Source organism: Rhinolophus ferrumequinum, chromosome 6, assembly GCF_004115265.2.
Source record: "Rhinolophus ferrumequinum isolate MPI-CBG mRhiFer1 chromosome 6, mRhiFer1_v1.p, whole genome shotgun sequence".
Lineage (NCBI taxonomy): Eukaryota > Metazoa > Chordata > Mammalia > Chiroptera > Rhinolophidae > Rhinolophus > Rhinolophus ferrumequinum.
This window is the reverse complement of record NC_046289.1, coordinates 62,661,453-62,682,236: the sequence shown is the minus strand read 5'-3', so window position 1 is coordinate 62,682,236 and position 20,784 is coordinate 62,661,453. Positions and strand designations below refer to the sequence as shown.

At 33.5% G+C, this 20,784-nt stretch overlaps 1 protein-coding gene across 3 annotated transcripts in view; it reads right to left on the bottom strand.

Moving 5' to 3' along the window:
- Positions 1-20,784, bottom strand: part of UBR1 (ubiquitin protein ligase E3 component n-recognin 1) — a 103,097-nt gene that overhangs the window by 41,687 nt on the left and 40,626 nt on the right. For all 3 annotated transcript variants that reach the window (XM_033106880.1, XM_033106878.1, XM_033106879.1), the window contains exons 13-26: positions 18,140-18,239; positions 17,513-17,641; positions 14,598-14,778; positions 12,588-12,649; positions 12,051-12,161; positions 11,255-11,320; positions 10,930-11,031; positions 8,588-8,651; positions 6,178-6,302; positions 4,174-4,226; positions 2,972-3,074; positions 2,487-2,535; positions 1,943-2,097; positions 35-134 (exon numbers count right to left, since the gene is read on the bottom strand). In XM_033106880.1, coding sequence (XP_032962771.1) covers positions 35-134; positions 1,943-2,097; positions 2,487-2,535; positions 2,972-3,074; positions 4,174-4,226; positions 6,178-6,302; positions 8,588-8,651; positions 10,930-11,031; positions 11,255-11,320; positions 12,051-12,161; positions 12,588-12,649; positions 14,598-14,778; positions 17,513-17,641; positions 18,140-18,239 — 1,400 coding nt within the window. The remainder of the gene's footprint in view (positions 1-34; positions 135-1,942; positions 2,098-2,486; positions 2,536-2,971; positions 3,075-4,173; positions 4,227-6,177; positions 6,303-8,587; positions 8,652-10,929; positions 11,032-11,254; positions 11,321-12,050; positions 12,162-12,587; positions 12,650-14,597; positions 14,779-17,512; positions 17,642-18,139; positions 18,240-20,784) is intronic.

Below are 20,784 nucleotides of genomic sequence, written 5' to 3'. Positions count from 1 at the left end.
AACGAACACATCATTCACTCAGACTAAAACATACGTGAAGCCTTATGGTAAAAGTCAAATGTCACTTCTTCTTCAGGAGCTTTTTGTAGCTGGTGCTTCTCTTCTAGTAAGCCCAATGCCAGAATATGAAATGCCTAAAGGAGAAAAATTAGAGATCTTTAAAACTGTATATCTTCAGGTAAATACATTTTAAATGAAGGTATAAAAAAATAGGTTAAAAATGGGCAAAGGTTATATACAAGCAGTTTACAGAAAGAGTGATAAATATACATATGAAAAATGTTCAACTTCACTTAAAATTAAAGAAATGTGGTTTCAAACAAGATAATCCTATTTTTCACCTATTAGAATGGCAAAAAGTTTAGCGTTTCATAAAAACACAGAACTGACAAAGGTCTCAGGAAGCAGGCACGTTTCACTATACTGGTGATGGGAAGATAAATCGGTGTAACATTTTTGGAGGCCAATTTGAAAATATTTATCAAAAATGTAAAAGTATAGACCCAGTACTAGGAATCAGTATGATACATTCTCTTAAGTGTGCAAAGATATTTGTATAACACTAAATCATTTTAGTGTTTGCTATACAAAGACCTAAAAACAACCTAAATTTCTATTATTAGGAGACTATATCTTCTAGATATCCATACAACAGAATATGCAGCTATTAAAAATGAGTTAAGCCTATGTGCATTAATGTGAAAAGATCTGCAGAAGATACAAACCTTTAACAGTGCTTATCTCCTAGGAAGAGAGAGCACTGGGAGGCAGGGAGAAAAATTTTAACTTTTGACTTCAAATATATCTGTGTGGTTTGAAAGTTTTTACTGCACGTATTTACCGTTATAATAAAAATTGAGATACACATATCGTATGACAGCATTTAGAGCCTCCAGACCAACAATAGCCAAGGAAAAAAAGAAAATTTAGTTAGGCAGGTGCTAAATAAATATCCAGTTACAGCTACTAAAGGTGACATTAGTAAGTAATTTATAACAGTATGTCCACTTAATTAGCTAATTCTCATAACAACAGTATGAAATAATTACACTTATACTTATTTTACCAATGGGAAAATTATTCTGTCCTTTGAAGTAGGAAGTGGGGTAACTCAAGACTCAAGCCTAGACCTGGCTTCAATTCTTTTTTTTTTTATTGGGGAAGGGAAACAGGACTTTATTGGGGAACAGTGTGTACTTCCAGGACTTTTTTCCAGTCAAGTTGTTGTTCTTTCAATCTTAGTTGTGGAGGGTGCCATTCAGCTTCAAGTTGTTGTCCTTTCAGTCTTAGTTGTGCTCAGCTCCAGGTCCAGTTGCCGTCGCTAGTTGCAGGGGGCACAGCCCACCATCCCTTGCAGGACTCAAGTCGAACCGCAACCTTGTGGTTGAGAGGACGCGCTCCAACCAACTGAGCCATTCGGGAGCTCAGCGGCAGCTCAGCTCAAGGTGCCGTGTTCAATCTTAGTTGCAGGGGGCACAGCCCACCATCCCTTGCGAGATTCAAGGAGTTGAACAGGCAACCTTGTGGTTGAGAGCCCACTGGCCCATGTGGGAATCAAACCACCAGCTTTCGGAGTTAGGAGCACGGAGCTCCAACCACCTGAGCCACTGGGCCGGCCCTCAATTCTTTATTATATTGTCTCCTCTTAATACAAGTGAAATAAAAAAATATAGAAAATTATGATGAAATAGTGGCATGCCAATTTATTATTAGGAGCAGCAGGCCTTTTTCTTCTTTTTTAAAATATAAATGATTCTCAAAAATTAGGATACTGAAAACATGGGAATGTGTCACAAGGAAATCTGTGCCACACCTTAGCTACTTTTAATGATCCCTAGATTTCACATGCTCTAGATGTGGTTCTGACTAAAGTTAGATTAGGGAACGTCTTCAAACCTCCATGAACTCTATGAAGTAGAGAAAATATTTCAGGTATACATACCATCTGGAGCATCCCTTCAGTCCACAAGTTAGAATCTGTGTCTAATGCCCACTCAAATATCGTCCTGAGAATGTACATCATGATATCACAATTTAGAAGGTTAATGACTTTGTTGAAAGCAGGGCAGAATTCAGGAGGTGGTGGTGGTGGTAATGCTATAAGTAGGTGGGAGATGGATGGAAGAAGAGACAAATAGGTACCCTTTTATCTCGGTTATTCTACCTGCTAAATTGCAAATGTCAAAATCATATATTATGTGCAAAAATGACACATGATTTTTGTTACCTTTAAAGCACTGAAAACATCAGTGTCAAGAGAAATATAAGTCACTATGCCAATCACCCAAAATAAACTCCATTTGTTATAAATTTAAAATTCTGTCACCACTGATGTATGCCATATCTTAATATGTGAACAAGAAACAAAGGGTTCTTTGCAACTCTGCTAGCTGTCCACTCTCAGTAAATAAAACACTATATGCTTGGCGGACAACAAAACCATAGAAAATGGTCATAGTGAGTCAATTCAGAATCTCACTTTTTACCTTCATCTTTGTTTTCTTGTTTTCTCCTTTTCTTCTGCATATGTTCAGCCTATTAAAAAAAACAAAAACCTATCTTTAAATATGCTGCCTGGCAAGCATGAAATAAATGAAATACTTTGACTGGAAAGATCCACCAACCTACCAAAATATTTTATATACCGAAGTGTATATTCAAAATGCTATCTTGTTCCAGAAACAAAATGGCTCTCCTAGTCCTAGGTAAGGCTACTGCAAAATAGATAGGTAATATTCCTCCTCAAGAATTTAGTCCACATTCTCTCTGTCAACAATATTTACCTACTGCCCATTTTGGTATAATTGAGAAAATTTGAATATTGCCTGTACACTAGATAACATTATTGATTCAATTTTAATTTCTCGGATGAGATAATGGCCTCTATTAATGAAAACCAGGAATTTTTCTATGGAGCTAGAAAGCATAAAGCATCTTAGGTTTATTTTCTGAAGTGGATCTCTTTTCCTACCTTACTATGCTGTGTTTTGGAGTAATGATAAAAGTACATATTGAAGTCTTTCAAAGATTCATCTTTCAGTTCATAAACTCCATGGCCTGATACACCTGGTTTCCTAAATAAAAAGAAAATGCAGACATAAACTGCAGTGTTCTTGGAGGCTAGAATACAGACAAAATGAGAACCTAAAAATTAAAGTCAAAATCTAGAGGAAGAAAACATAGTTATATCTCATTCGACTTGCTTAAACTGAAACGACAAATTTCATTCCAATAGTAAAACTAACAACCAACATTGTAAGCTCAATGTCCTGATAACAGCTAAGTTGTGCTTCATAATTATTAAATTCAAACAAACCTGAGGAAGTTTATTTTATATTATATAGAACTGATCCCATGCCCTTCTTAAATCTCTAAGGCTTCTTTTTTAGCCTCTGAAGACTAAAAATTGCCTGCTCAACTAAAGCACACTGCATGATTTAAGATCAGATCTAAAATGGTAGTGAGACATCATGTCCTCAGCAAATTGTAGATGAAAATAGTGTTGAATCCTCTGTACAGCACTATAAGGAAAAGCATCAAGACCAAAAGGAGTACACCATATTTGTTCTGCACATTTAAACAGTTTTTGGTTTCTATCTAATTCTTAAGTGAAATATTTCACTGAACATTATTAGAGCATTTAAAAAGCTACCTTGTATTTTTAGTTATTTAAAACTAGTAATTTATCTATACAATACTATAACAAGTGAAAAGTCACTGCCAGTATCAATTTTTTAAATTTCAAGAATTAATCCTTAAAATCTTATTTCCATTTTATACATCACAAATAATCAAACAATTGTAAAATATTGTTTTAAACCCACTAAAGTCTAAAATTAGCATATAAAATGAAAATTTATAGAATACATGAAGTCATGGATTAGTTGATGGGATAGAGACTATTGGAAAAGTTTCTTTGCTATTTACTATCTAAGTCACCTAATATCAAAAGGATACAAAAGGATACTTCTCATTCACCTGCCAAAAATACTCATTTTTTTCAACAATCATGTACTAAGTGCCTACTGTGTATCCCTCATTCTCCTTTTAATCTGTACTTCATTCATGTTCTTGGGAGTTCTGCCAAGAACTTCAGAGCCTCTACAAAGTATCCAAAGTACAAGAACAAAGATCATCTACCTCTCAGAATAAGTACAAACATTAAGTACTTACTTAAATGTGGCCACTTTGTTGATGACATTCTCTAAGCCAGTTTCATTATTTTCCTGTTGAAACAATATTTTTCATTTTTACTTTCATGCAATGACTTTTTCTTCTCTTACTGTGAACTGGAATACATTTTCAACAACATTGAAGTACTACGTATATAATTTAAAAAAGATCAATTTCCAATATAAAAAATTAGGTCTAAAACCAATTACCTTTGTTTGGAGAGAGCAATTTCTTGACAGAGGTTAAGACCTATTTATAAACTGCTTAAGAAAGAAATTTTATCTCAGTTTGCCCTCATGTGCATGCGTACATACACACACACACCACATACACACATTACTGATAGTTCAAAGAAAAAGAACTTTTCCGTAGTATATTCATCACCCACATCATTTAAGCACATGCCACTCATGTCCTAATCCCTAAATCCAAGGTAACAAAATAAATGGAATCTACAGCAAAACACATACCATATGTAGTTGTCCAAATACGCTCCGGCTTCCACAATTATATAACAATTGTGTGTTTTTTTCCTGCCTGACCTGAACTTTTCTTTGAACAAGGATTTTTTTTTAATGAAGTCATTTAAAATCGGGATAAGGACCTAGTCAAGATACTAAACTAAGATAATGGATTCCTAGAGTCACACAAAAATTAAGAACGTCAGATTCCTTTTTGAAAAAAATGCACTTAGGGTAAGCAGTGAAAAGTTACAGTATACCCTAAAGCATTTTTTTTTTTTTTTTGGAAAGTATGATATGTATATCACCAGCAGTATGTGAAATTACTTTCATGGCACACAGCTATGTATTTTTAAAATTCTGAATAGTTATTCACTTATTTTAATATGTATTTGGAAAAAAATAATCCAGAACATCAAACCTACTATTTTACTGTTGTTATGGCTAAGAAAGCTGCTAAGGAATATGTAAGTAAATTGATTTTAAAGTGCATTAGTAATTATAAAATTGGTGAATGGACATACAAAATTTATGAAAGTGATATGCCAAACGGTTAGTTTCAGAATGAGTTAACAATGACACTGGAACTCGACTTATCTAGGTGATCACCTTGTAAGGTACACAAATGTTTAATCACTATGTTGTACACCTGAAACTAATACAATATTGTATGTCAACTGTGGCTGGAAAATAATTTTAAAAAACAAACTAGAAAAAGATACAAATAATTTTTGGGGAAAATGACCAATATTCAAAGCTTATCTCTATTCTACTGCTCTGGAAAGCCCTGATAGTACAGATAAGTCTAATTCTCTTTTAAGAATCATTGTTCTAATTCATAGTTAAACCTCAGGGGAAATAATATGAGACTCATAATTTTAGGACTTTTACTTAAATATCAGTATATACAAAAACATAAATATCACCCATGGCAGCCATGAAAATACACCCTGCAGACCCCCACTTACAAGGAACAGAGATACTAATGCAGACTCACTCGGAGACATGGGAAGACATCAAGCCTTGATTAATCTAGCCAACCTAGGATGCATCTATCTAACCTTCCTTCTCTCTTTCCTTCATCTAGAGTCAGACGAGCATCACAGCATGAGGGCTCTCTCAGCCTTTCCCAGCTTCCTCACCACTTTCTCTCCCAGGCATTGTTTCTAATAAAACTTTAAATGTCTTATCTTGATATCTGCTTCTGAGAAGACTCCAACTAACACACCTCCCAACTAATCTCAGTATTTCAGGGAGCCTCCTTTTCCTCTGGAGAAATGTTACTTTAAAGTAAACAAAAAGTCAAGGAGTTTCTTGCTCTAAAATGTCTCCGAAGTAGCCAGAATGCTTCTAGAATGTTTTCCTAATGCTCAGAAGCCCAGACTTAAAGTTTACACCACTAAATAATGAATGGTGTCAGTTTTACATCTGCAAAATTTGCTAAACAAATTTTCTTAAAACTTTGAAGTAGCTTCCAATTAAGAAAAAGAAAAAAAAAGATCCCATCTAAGGTGAATGGAGTAAAAAATAAAACTGGTCTTACATTCTCGGGTAAATTTTTGGCAATGGCACTGTGTGGCATGGGTTCAATACAAAGCAAGTGAATGATTTCTCTCATTGTGACCTCTTCTTTGGTCACATTTCCCACTCCAGGTACATAACGCTCTCCTAATACAAACAGTGAAAAGAAAAAGTAAAACAATTAACTGCTTTCTATTTAAATCTCATGCCACCAGGAGCATATATACACAGAACATTGCATTAAATTAAGTCTATGAGAGAGGGACCAAAAATTATGCGGACATGTTCCTAAATCTGAACAACAAAAGTCTATTTGCTGAAAGACAGAGGAAGAAAAATGAAGAGAGCTCAAGAACACAGGCCTTTTCTTAACTTTCTTAAACACACACACACATAAGTATACATACACATACTCACACATTATAAATAAGGACCCTCAATTAAATTAGCATGTGTTTCTAATCCAGAAAACAAGGCAGATGGCATTGAATGAGCAGTGGCCATCACTGAACAATAGCTTTTCTTTCAAGATCTTCCTCAATTTTGTCTTTACTTGTTATTTAAGAAAGAACAAAGTGAAAACTGAAAAACAAAATGCTTAAAGATGTCTTTATGGGTTAGATGACAAAACAGTAATATGTATCAGTAATGACTGGTGTTGTTAAAATGCCCACATGATCAGGTTTCCATTTTTCACCTCAATAAACTGCCAAATGGAGAGAGAAAATAGCTAAATTTAACTATGGGAACTTCATTGGTGTTAACAGCATCTAATTTCCATTGCCACACGAAGGCTCACAAAATCTGGCCTTATGTCACCACTGATTTTCAATAGAACATGTGTACAAAATCCTATGATATCTACCTATGAGTGGGTTATTACAAAGACAGTAATCCTTTGCCTTAAACTTGATGAATTCTACAAACTAGCCAAAGAATATCTTTTTGTTAAATGAATTCATTTCCACCAGACTCATTCCTCTTTACTTTTGTAAAGCACTTTGTAATCTTCTAATTTTTTCCACCAAAAACAGTATCCCCTAGAAGTTTAGTGTCAGAAGGACCCTTAGAGATCATGTAGATTACCTTCACATTTTACAAATCAGGAATTTGAGACCCAAAGAACGTAATTGGCATGCTCTAGATCTGGGGTGTCCAAACTTTTTTCAACATTTTTTACCAAGGGCCATATGCAGTAAAATACACAAACAGCTGGGCTAATCACTCAAGGTGAAGTACGTGTTGCCTCACCTGGTTTATTTAAGTAAACTAAATATATTTTTGGAATTTGCTGCGAGCCAATTAACAAAGGACTGCGAGCTACAGTTGGCCCGCGGGCCACAGTTTTGACACCCCTGCTCTAGATAGTTAACAGTAAGGCCAATATTAGATCTTCTGATTCCCAATCTGAATCTTTTTCCATTTTTTACTGTTTTCTCCACTGCGTAATAAAATCAGAAGTTTTATATATATTTAAAATGTTGACTCTAGAAATTAATGAATTTAGGAATACAGCTAAAAGTATTAACTAAAAATTAAATCACATGGAAGAGAAAACCCAATAAATGTAAACACAACAAAAGCAAAATCATAAAGGCAATAATAAAAACATCAAACAGCAAAAATATAGTACAGTATTAGAAATTCTTCATATAGCATTCTAAGAATAGAAAAATTCCCCTCAAGGTTTTATAATTCAATAAAGTATATCATTAACTTAAAAATCTTTAACATATTTTCAATTTGTCCATTTTTTTCATCAGTTTACTACGGAATCTTCTGGACAGGAAGAGTTAGTGCTTAAAAGATTTATATCTCACTTAGCAATAAAGGCTTACCACACTTCCTGCTGAGACAAGCACTTCGTCTGCGGCTAGCTCTCTGGCCAACAAGTGAACCCCATGTTCACTAGTTTAGCTAGTGGCTAGAACCCTCACTAGGAACTATTAATACAAAGCAGAGTCTGCTGCAGTAAAGTAAGAAATAAGAGCCAAAATGAGAAGTCACAGACTTTTACTTGGCTGGTAAAATCAACAAAGACTATAACACAGAACATACAAAAGTAAAAGTATGGCCAATAATTTAACAGAATGACACAATGAAAGTGTATTTTACTTAGACCTGTGTTACACTGAAATTTTTAGCACTCAATGAATAGCTATTTTTCTTCTATATTTGTAACTACGATAATTATATTCCAGACATCTATAACCAAGTCCAATTACAAATTAAATATTGAAAAATAAAGATGGAATATTAATAGCTACACTTTTTTAAAGGTAGGTTTCTAAACATATTGATCATATTAGTCACATCAATATTTAGCTAGTATTTTATGCTATATTTTGAGTAAAATGATAAATTATAGCTCTTATTAATGTTCTTTCTAAAAAGTAACCCATGTTCTATTTCAAAACATGTTTTAATCTTACCCACAATATAGATGAGGAATTGAAGCATTTCTTCTATTAATGTATTATATTGTTTAATCAAATCCTATAGAATTGAGAAACAATAAATTAGTTGCATAAGAACCAAAAACTTCCACAAAACATACATTTCTGGATCAGAATCATGGTCCATCTAGTCCAGTATTTTCTTTCAGACCACAGCAACAGAGAATTATGAGGTGAATAATTGCCTTTTTGACATCAAATTCAACAAAGGTCACAATACCTGGCATGTAATAACTCAATGAAAACTATTAAGTATTATTGTTTCATTATCATTATTCCCCACATAGCCTGAAGTCAACAAATTTAATTCTAATCTTTAAGTTTTCCTTAAGTACTGGCTTCCTTCTTACCTGGATTGGTGAGACAGTGGCTTCAAACCAACAATTACAATGAGAATATCTTTCCCTAACACACCTCTTATTTAAGCACTACAGTAAATTAGATATTCATTTTCACTAAAATAAAACATGACTAAAAATTAGCTTTGCATTTCGTATCCTATTCTTCAGCCCTTTGCAAGTGGCTGTTAATTTGAAAGAATAAAATCATGTGATTCGTAGACTCAAAGTAGTCAAGAATTACCTTATAAACAGGTTTAAACATTAAAACAATGAAGATGTAACAAAATTCCACAAGACAAATTATAAACTGTGAAAAATGTTAACAAACACAATAAATGAAGAATTAATATCCTTACTAAATAGGGAACTTTTACAAAAACAAAAAAAGGTGAAGGACAAGAACAAATAATTCACTACCAAAAAGTGGGGAATAAAGGCGAATAATCATGAAAACATGGTCAACTTCACTGATAATTAAAGAACTACAAGTGAAAATAAACACCATCTTTCACCTATAAGATCAACAAAAATTAAAAATACCAGTGCCATCCTCTTTTATGGACAATGCTTTGCTGGTCTTCTCTCAAGCATCTAACTAACCCAATAATCAGCAATCTATAGCCAGCGGACAAAATCCAGCCAACAGCCTGTTTCTGTATGGCCCCAGTAACTAGGAATCATTTTCACAGGGAACATTAATGTAGAGCTTCAATTAAGCAACATGTTATAACAAAAACAATTCATTCTTTTAATTGACTTGTATTACAAAAAACTGCACTATTATTATTTTTTAATTTCATCAATAAATATAGTGGAAATTTATTTCTTGTTTGCTATATAAGTACCTACATATACTCAATTTGACCTCTTGGCGAATGGTCAATGGTATTATTGTTAAAAAGAGAGCAATTACTATTTCACCAATTCTAACTTTATTTATATGTAATTTAAGTATGCTATTTTGTGGTATCATTGGGGTGATATTGATTAATGTGGTATCATTTTTGAAATTCATATTTATTTGCCACACATAGGTTTTCTTTTTCTTGGGTTGTTATTGTTACTGTTTTTCATTTTCAAAGGAAGCTCACATTTTTAGCCTGTTTGTTAAGTTTCTTTGGTGACAACTGACTCACTCTTATTAAAGCATTCCATTTTGGCAGCTTGCTTTTGGTGGGTGCCAAATTACGTGCATCTCAGTATTAAAAAATAATTCAGATCATCTAAAATACATACCTCAATAAACACACAATCTAGAAAGGCAAAAAACCAAAAACAAAACAAAACAGTGCCATTACAGATGTATATACTGCTAGAGAAAGCTTAAATGGGAGAAACTTTTTTGAAAGTAACTCCCAATTGACAATTATGTATTAAGAGTCTTAAGAAAAAGCACACTGTTTTCTCTAGCAAATCCACTTCTAATAATTTACCTTAACAAAATAACTTAGACAAGTGTTTAAACCTTGAGGTACAGAGATGTTTGTAACACCAAAAACACTAGAAAAACCTCTTCAGCAATAGGGATGAAAGTACAATGCATCAATATAGTGTAATATTATACAGTCATTAAAAATGATTATGTAAAAAAAAAGATACAGTTGTATTTTCATTTAGTGACAAGCAAAAAACCTATCACAATATTTCAGTAAGCACAGAAAGCAAATTACAAAATAGCACATATAAAAATGATTCAATTTTTTTTTAAACAAAACAAACAAGATACCAAAACTTTAAAAGTGATAATTTCTAGGAGGCCGTGTTTCACGTGATTTTCTTCTTTTTTGTTAATCTATACATTCTAATTTTTATAGAGTAAAAAAGGGTATATATGTATATATGTAAATATATATGCATGTAATACGTATGTGATTTTTGCTGACATACATAAAGAATAAAAATCTTAAATGTGATTAAAATTGTTAACAATAATATTTCCTTTGCAATTAATTTACATAATCAGTTTCTGTTGCGTACCTGGTCTTTTGTAGATATGGTCTTGTTAAAAGCATCGGCAAGTTCAAACCTCTCAAGTACTAGTAACAAGAATTTGTTGGGTTCCATTAAAGATGCACCAATCTGTGAATGACATACAACATCACAGTTTTCGTGTATTAAATGGAGAAACATTAAGTCTGCAGAAAATAATGGAGTAGTCCCTTCCATTTTTATTTACCATATTTTAACAATGAGAAACATTTAAGTAAATAAAGTTAAAAATAATTACAGTATCTTCTCTTATTACAAGGAATCTAAGAAGCAAGTTTAAGACATAAATATCAGGAAAAATTTAAATAGGTACCTGAAGCATAATGATATCTTTATCATACATTTCTTCTCTGCATTTCACATCTTGGTAATAAAACACCTATTTAATAAAAGGTAGAATAAAAGTTAAAAGAATTATCTTATTTCAAACTGAATTTTCAACAAAATCTATTCTGAAAATTTTCTGTTTTAAATCTGAAACCCCAAGAATTCCTCAGTGGCAAAAAATAAGTTATAAATATATGAATCATTTTAAGGGATTTATGAAGATAAAGTGAGAAAATATGGCATGAAAATACTTCAGAGTTAAAAGTGCTCCACATTAGTAAATACTGTAAACGTGTGTAACAAAAAAAATTTATTTCCCCTAAGTTTAAAATACCTACTTCAATAAAAATAAAACAGTTTCTACAGTCAATCATAACACCATTTTTCTCCAAAGTGGTAAATTTACAAGTCCTATTTCCTCCACAATTTAGAAAAAGCACTTCTCCTTATCTGCTCTAAAACAGAAGGAAAAATTATAAGGTGGCCTTCAATTAAGACAGGTGGTGGGAAGACTACAGGTCCCCGAATAAGGTAATCTTCAGAAAAGACCTATGTTAATGAGCAGGTTTCTGATGGTACTACTGGCTTTTACCTAATCTATCCACTCAATAGGATAAAAAAAAGAAATGACTACATCGTCACTAGAACTTTCATTTCTGAGTTTATACAAGAAAACAGCACATATTCAGCAAAATCCAGGGACACAAGGTAAAATTATATAAAAGAAAAAACAATCAGAAAATGAACACATTCATCAATGTGAATAATCAGCCTTGCCATACCTGGCTAATGAGAGAGAGCCCATTTCTTCGCCACATCTCAGCAACAACCTGGGCAACCAATACCAAACAACGCAAAGGATATTCCACTAGAACCTCTACTTGAAAGTCCTCCTGAAACAGAGCAAGGTCAATTTCATTGTTTCTCAGAAGGCTCAGATGTGTCTCAAAGTTAGTTATGGCACTATATATTCCTCAGCTTTCTAATCTGTAAAATGGAAGGGCTTGAACTAGATGACTCTAAGTCCTTGGGATTCAGATTCAATGTACTACATATAGATGTAAAATTACTAAATGGGAATTACTGTGTTTCACCAAAAATAAGACCTAACTGGAAAATAAGCCCTAGCATGATTTTTCAGGATGACATCCCCTGAACATAAGCCCTAAATGTGTCTTTTGGAACAAAAATTAATATAAGACCCAGTCTTATTTTCAGGGAACCAGCTATTCAGATGGGTTTCAAAATATTATTTTTCTTCCCACCGAAGAGTATCTAGAATACGAAATAAGCAAATCAAAGTTACTAGAGTCACTTACAAAAGGCACAAATTCATGCAGTCTTGAAACGGCACCCAGCCTGCTTAAACGCACATGAAGACCTAAAGGGTAAAAAAAGAAAAATGAGAAAACCATAAACCCAGTTAACTTATCTCCTAGTTAATTCATCACGTTTGGAAACTTGTGAGATTTAAATTTACATTTACTAAGTTTAGAAATGACACCTTAGAATGCAAACTTCTGATTTCTAATTTCAAAATACAGTGTTACTAACATATTTAAGATCCTACATCATACAAAGTGTGCTTTTATATATTATATAAAAATAATACGCTGTCTCAAAATATGCTCATTCTGCCCTTAACCAAGCATTAAAAGAAATGAAAACTTACCTAAGTATTTCTTTTTATAAAAATAGAAGCAACATAAAATCACATGTTGCTTAACTAAAAATTAATCAAAGACCTAAACATAGGAGCTAAAATTATAAAACTCTCAGAAGAAAACATAGGGAAAAGGCTTCATGACATTGGATTTGGCAATAATTTCTTGGATATGACACTGAAAGCACAGGTCACCAAAGGAAAAATAAATTAGACTACATCAAAATTAAAAACTTGTGCATCAAAGGACACTTTCAACAGTGTGAAAAGACAACCCATAGAATCGGAGAAAATATTTGTAAATCATGTATCTAATAAAAATATATATAAAGAACTCTAACTCAACAACAACAAAATAAATCTGATTAAAAAATAGACCAAGGACTTGAACAGACACTTCTCTAAAGCCAATAAGCACAGGAAAAGATGCTCAATATCACAAATCACTAGGGAAATGCAAATCAAAACCACAACATTTCACATTCATTAGGATGGCTATTAAGAAAAAAAGAAAATAACAAATGTTGATGAGGATGTGGAGAAATTAGAATCCTTGTGCATTGCTGATAGGAATATAAAATGGTATAGCTGCTATGAAAAACAATATGGCAGGTTCCTCAAAAAATTAAATAAGGAGAATTACCTTAAAATCCAGCAATTCCACTTATGGGTATATATCCCCAATTGAAAACAAGGACTCAAACAGATACTCGTGCACTCATGTTCGTACCAACATTATTCATAATAACCAAAAAGTGGAAACAATAGAAGCATCCATTGGTAGATAAATGGATAAACAAAATGTGGTATACACGTTATGGAGTATTACTCAGCTTTAAAAAGGAAGAAAATTCTGACACATGCTACCATATAAACTCCAAGGACATTATGCTAAATGAAATAAGCCAGTTATAAAAGGCTATGTGTATGATCTCACTTACATGAGGTACCTAGAGTAGTCAAGTCATAAAGACAGAAAGTAGAATGGTGGTTCCAGGTACCGCCGGGAGTGGGGAATGAGGAGTTATGTTGAATAGGTACAGAATTTCAGTTTGGGAAGATGAAAATAATTCTGGAGATGGATGTTGGTGATGCTTCACAACAAATAATGTACTTAATGCCACAGAACTGTACACTTAAAATTATTAAAATGGTAAATTTTATGTTATATATATTTTACCACATATATATAGATATATATATTTTTTTTCCATGAAGTTGTTTATAAAAAAACCTAACAAGGCTAATTTACATGGAAATGTAAATCAAAGAATAATTAAAGAAAATCTATGATTTTTTTTTTCTTGTAGTTGTGAAAGAAACAGTAACACATACAACACACTGGTGCAATCAGGTAGAAAAACCAGCAACGAGATTTTACTATATTTAAATTTGGGTGGGAGATGAGTTACCAAGTTAATCTTTAAGTGTATACTATAAGGATCCATTAGTTGATCAAGATAACAAACAAAAGATCCAAGTAAACAAGCATCCTTAGTAGTTCTGGTACAGCTCTTTGAAGGACAATGACAGTGATAGCTTTTAATTATAGTATCTGATCCGAGTATATCTATACATACTGAGCACAGAACAAAAATAGAAATAATTCTACTACTCTTGAATATCTACAAAACAAAGCTAATAGAAACATGCACAAAATACTCACCAGCAAGAGTCCTAGAGAGTGGCAGATGTATGCTTACAAGATCCTCAGATACTTTGTAAGACTTAGTTTCCAAGGTATGACCACACAGTTGTACTACTGTTTTGCAACTAGACATAAAACCTGTACTACACCTCATCACAGCTTTGTGACATTCCTTATAAGCCACTAGTAAGAGTTCTTCCTAAAAGGAAAATAAAGATGCAAATTATTGACAAATTATCTGCTTTACCACATCATTCAATAGATATTTACTAAATATAAACACAAAATTGTTCTATGTATTACTAGGGCTAACTCCACAGGATCTGCAAACCAGTAAGATATATCAGACTATCAGACACACACACACACACACACACACACACACACACACACACACACACACAAAGTTAAGCATTGTGACTACCACATAAATGGTAGAAACTAAGTAACCAAGGAGGGCATAAAAAAGAATCACAAACAATGGGGAAGACATATTTGTGAAAGCAGCTTATGAGTGGGGTCTAAAAAATATGCAGAACTAAGTATTGGGGAAAAAATGAGGAAACAGTGGCACTGTAAACAGAGAGATACAGAACAAACAGAGAAATAAGGGGAAGTAGACCTCCTTTTCAGGCAGTGGAGAAATAAATCAAAAGGTTTATGGATGGAATTAATGAGCAATTAAACTGGAAATATGCTTTGGCACTGGCATGTAAATACATCTGAAGTATGAAGGGGTTAGTCAGGGCAAAAAAGAATGAACCCATAGGAAATAAGTTAGGATTATTACAGAAATTTAGGATAAGGAAGATTCAAATCTGGATGAGTATGGCAAGGAGAGAGGAGTCAAAGGTCACTTTTTAAGATAATGTTTCTCATACTGATTATATCTTGAAAAAAGAATGCTATGGTCAAATAAATTTTGGGACTGTCCCTCTTAAAAATTAGCACATTAATTAAAGGGTTTGAGAAGTTCAGTATCTTAAAAAAATTCTGTTTGATTTTGTTCAATCTAGTATTTTCCAATCTTACATGAACACAACTTTTTTCCTGTCAAAAATCTGGTAACATGCAACACACAGAATGCAGTGGCTCTGAGATTTCCTGTATGGATGAATGTATGAATCTTAGGGTCATTAATAAAACAAAGGCAGTCAAGAAGAGAAAATACAAGTTGGAAGTAAAAGGAAATTATGACAAAGCAATTTAATATATTGAGTTTGAAAGATGTGTTAAATCTAAGCAGGAGTGTCTACCACACAAACAGAAATGGCATTATAGCTTAGGAGAGTAATTTCTATGAAGTTTTGCTTTGTTTTGTTTTTAAGGAGGGTGCAGCTCACAGTGGCCCATGCGGGGATCAAACCAGCAACTTTGGTGTTATTAGCACCACGCTGTAACCAACTGAGCTAACCGGCCATCTCTATGAAGTTTTAATTGAGGTGTTAGAAATAAAAGGTCTGTAAGAAAGAGAAGAGAATACTGGGGAATGTCTCACTTAGTAGGCAGAAGGAATTGGGGGGAAAAAAGACAATCACTGATTGAAACGGATAGTCATAATAGAAATATTAGGATGATGTAGGTTTGTGAAAATCAGAGGGAAAGGAAGTTTTGAAAAGGTTAAGTTACTCAACAGAATACAATGCTACAGACATTTAAAGGGAGATGGGGACTTAGAAAAGACCTCTGAATTTAGTTACTAAATATTAATAGATCCTTTGAAATTTTTTCAAAAATCAGTTCCTGTCAATTGGGAAGGGCAGAAGCCAGACACTCAAGAGGTTTTAGAAGCTAGAGTGACAATGGTAAATGTAGGTGACTTTAGAAGGTTTGGCAGATGTCAAGATGAACAACAGACATTTTGACCCACCTCCAACAATTATGCGTGCCCTCCACAAGAGTGAGGGGAGCTATAAAATGCATGCTGTGCCTAGTTGCTGGACAGTATTTCCTTGGACAGTATTTCCTGTCCTCATTGCTATCTAAAGCTACTGCGCCACACTAAGGTCTTTTGTGTCTATATAACTGCCACTCTGAACCTGTGACCAACTGCTGGTGGTGGCACAGAGAAAAGGAAAAAAGAGAGATAGAATACAGTTCACAGAGGTAGTAAAAACAAGCAAGGGGGCTTTTATTCTTGTTATTTTCAAAGATAAGGGAGTCCTGTGTCTTTCCAGGCAGATGAATAAAAGAATGGCAAATACCAGAGGAAACAACTGAGGAAGCAAACTCCAGGAAGCAGGAATATAGGTTGGGACAAAGCGCCTAGACGTTAAAGAATAGTTTTAGAAAGAAACTATTAGTTAGTTTTAGAAAGAAAGAAACCAATAGTGAAGATACAGAGAAACTTAGTCAATGAAAAGACTATGGTGAGAGGTAGAGAGAAACTGGAAAAGATGAAAGAATTTGACTCAGATAAGGTCAATTTTCTCAGAATAGAAATAAATTAGGTCATATTTCCAAGAGAATCTGGGGTAGGATTGTGTGTTGAAAGAGGGTTATGGTCCAGAATTATTTAACAAAATGCATTAGTTCTATATTTTGAAATTAATTTTGTTAATGGTTTAACACACATAACAAAGCATTAATGATTGAATAAATATCCACCCCTCTCCACTGTTGGAATATTTAAAAGTCTACGTGGTCCTAATTTTCACATTTATATTCATGTCCAAGGAAATAAATAATGTGTATTGCTGTATTCTTTAAACCCCATTACTCCCAAAGATAAATGAAACTACCATGGAGTACATTTTCTAATTAAGTGTGAAAAACTGAATTTTCCTCCTAAATTCAATAAGACAATTTCAAATATATAAGAAACTACTTAAATAATAAAACATTACATTAAGGAAGTTGTAACATAAAACTATACCATTAGCAACCATTAGAGCACTTTAAAAAGTACTGCTCCTACTAACAATTTTACTTACATCACAAGCGCACCACTCTTGAAACATGAGTAAAATATTCTTTAATTGCATCTGTATAGCTATGGCAGCCTCCCAGTCAGGATCCACTTCTATGTGTTGCCCAACCTGTCTTCTGATTTCTTCCATTCCCTGCAAGAAAAGAGTAGTTAACATACACATATGCGCTCTTTTTCTTTGCTCTTTTACTGGCACAATATAAAATTGTCAGGATTCACATTCGTGTATGCATAGCTTTCTAACATGGCTGGTATATTAGAATCCATGAGTTCAAATACCAGCTCTGTCACTTTCTGTGTGACCCTCGTCAAATTATTTCTAAACTTCAATTCCCTTGTAGGTAAAACAGCAGATAATAATAACTACCTTATAAGATTGCTATGAAGTTCCAGAGAGAACGCATGTGAAGTGCGTACTACAAAGGGTTAGCAATTAAGAACATTAATAGTAACAGCAGTAGTTAAGTAAGGTATGTAGAACGATTAAAGTAGGATCAGTGAAGTAGTGTTTAAATTTTATTTCTACTTTGCTAGATATATCCTTCCGCAAATAAAAACCACAATTTGCTAAAAAAAATTAAAGATTGGGGTTAAATTTATCTTACTGATGTACAGAATAACTATGTCATACCTGCATACAGGTAAGAATCTTCAAAAAAGATTGAAAACCTTCAAGAAACTGCATTCTTAATCTTTCTGTCCATACCGTGGGCTTGCTGATCAGGATATACCTATAATTTTAAGAGATAAAGAAATATTTCACTTCCCTATTTTAAGATAATTTTAAGGTTCTCATGGCTATAAACAATGTTGATGCAACAAAATTATGGATTCCAATTTCTGACAATAATTAGAAGCTCTGGTAGAGTTAGAATTATACCAGCAAAATGTGAATCCTCTACAAGAGGCAGATGTCAAAGCTAAGACTGACTTCTCCACTCAGAAGTTAGTTTGATTAAGTGACCCTAAAAGCAATTTAGCCTGTCACAGTTGGATAACCATAGTACAGAGTTTCTAGGACTGTTCATACCCTTCACGCAAAGGGCCAGTTGGAATCCCTTCAGCCTCAAAATACATGTCAAAACTGCCTACGCAGGATGTATGCTACTTGTGCAAACTATTTCAGAATATTTTGTAAAATATTGTGCACTTAAATTACATGCTTTTCCCCCAAAGGCATACAGTCATGAGAAGTACAGCAAATTTGCAACACATACAGTAGTTTGCTCTAAGTGAATTCAACACTTTTGTTCTTGCTTCTCAGAGTACAATGACTAGAGATTTGTAAATCTTTGTAAACATCTGCTCTGGTTTTTCAGAGCTATTCATTCCTGCTACCTGATGTCAGCATAACAGATAAACTACTGCTGCAGGGGGGGAAAAAATCAGGAGATTTGGAACAGATTTTCTACTTTTAAGTTTTTGTAACCCAGAACACAGAAGAAAGATGTAAACACCTATTTCATCTTGGCTTGCACATCAGGATATACCAGGGGTGCCAAAAGAAATGCATACACATTTAAGAGATATTATTTATGCTCAAGCAGTAGTTCACCATAAGCAGAAGTGTCTGGATGCTGCTGGTAACCACTTTGAGCATCTCTTGTAATTGAAGAAGTCAAACATGACCTGTATTCATCTTTTGTTATCGGAATATATTGACTATTATCATTTTTTTATCATTTCTTAAAATGTGTATACATTTTTTTGGCACCCTCTGTATTTGTTTCAAGAAATGAACAGACCCATTTTAGCCTAAAATTTACAAGACCAATATTTCTTTTGGCTGTAAAAACAATGACTGGTTTCATATCCAATGGGAACAATGTTTATCATGAAATGACTTCTCAGGAAGGAATCATTAACAATCACTAAAAATTATTTTGCACTCAGTCAATCCAAATCAATTCCTGTTAAATAGCAGGTTATTGGGATATTTATATCAGGTATTGGGAACATAAATGCAAAATAAGACACTTTGACCTTGAGGTTCAAAGTGTAGTGGGGAAAACAGATATGTATACTAGACACTGCAATTCAATGTTAAGCACTAAATACATACATACATATGTACATACGTACATACTTAAATAACAAAGGAAGTAATGTGGGAACATAAAGATAAGAAAACAAAGATAGAAAAAAAATTTTTTATTTGTAAAGATAGTAGAGATTGTACTTTAGTTTTCCCCTTTCTGTAGATGTCCACTAATATGTTGAAAATACATTAAAAATACAATCATCAAGACCTTACCAAGGGAATAACTTTGAAATACACTAATTACCTTCTAAATCTTTCTTTTAAAATAAAGGCAAAAAAGACTATAATTTAAAATCTGTCACCAGGAACAAATAGCATCAAAGTTCAATTGCTTTCTAGAGCACACTACTCAAAGTACGGTACACAAAACTGTGCCACAGTATTACCTGCATGCTCTTTAGAAAGGCAGAATCTTACTTAGGCTCTAGTCAGACCTACTGAACAATAACCTGCGTTTCAACAAGCTTCCTAAATGATTTGCATTCATACTAAAATTTGAGAAGCACTGATATAGAGAAGAGAATTTACATTTCTAGTTTCTAGTGCCCTCAAATAGTTCATGACTGATCACTGCAGCAGACTTAGCAAGTAAAGGGATGTAAGGGATAGGAAAAAAGGAAAGTGTAAAAAAGGGAAGGAAAGGGGATCTGTAGATAAAAATCGGTGGCAAAAGCAGTGGACGAAGAGGGGGAAAAAGCAAGGACAGGGTGGTAGAGTAAGGGCAGGTGATTTGTTTTGAAAGCCTTTTCAGAAATAGGAAGAAATAGGTTAGAGTAATAAAAGGGTAATATTCACTTAATAGAACCAAGGTTCAGCTGGATCTCTTTTCTAAGTTTCATTTCCACAGTGAATTAGCAACTGAGAAACAAAGTATCCCAACAAATACCTTCCACAGAGTGAGTAACAAATGAAACTAAATTAATGGAGGTATAGTACTTAGAATGAGGGAGGCAATAACCCCTTCCTTCTACTAGGCAGACCTCAGACCACTGTGTTCATTTTTTGGCATAGAGCATAAGTGATAGTCGTATACATTCAACTAAAACAGGTTCAGTAGAGAAGGACAATGATTAAAGAAATTTTAAATATGAAATGAGTACAGTTAAAGAAACTAATGCAACTTAAACCCAGTGAAGACTTTGGCAGATATGCCTGCTGTGTTCAAGTTAAATGAGAATTGAAGTTGTTCTGAACGGACAAAGGGAAACCTGGAACCCTGTGGTTTTTGACGGAAA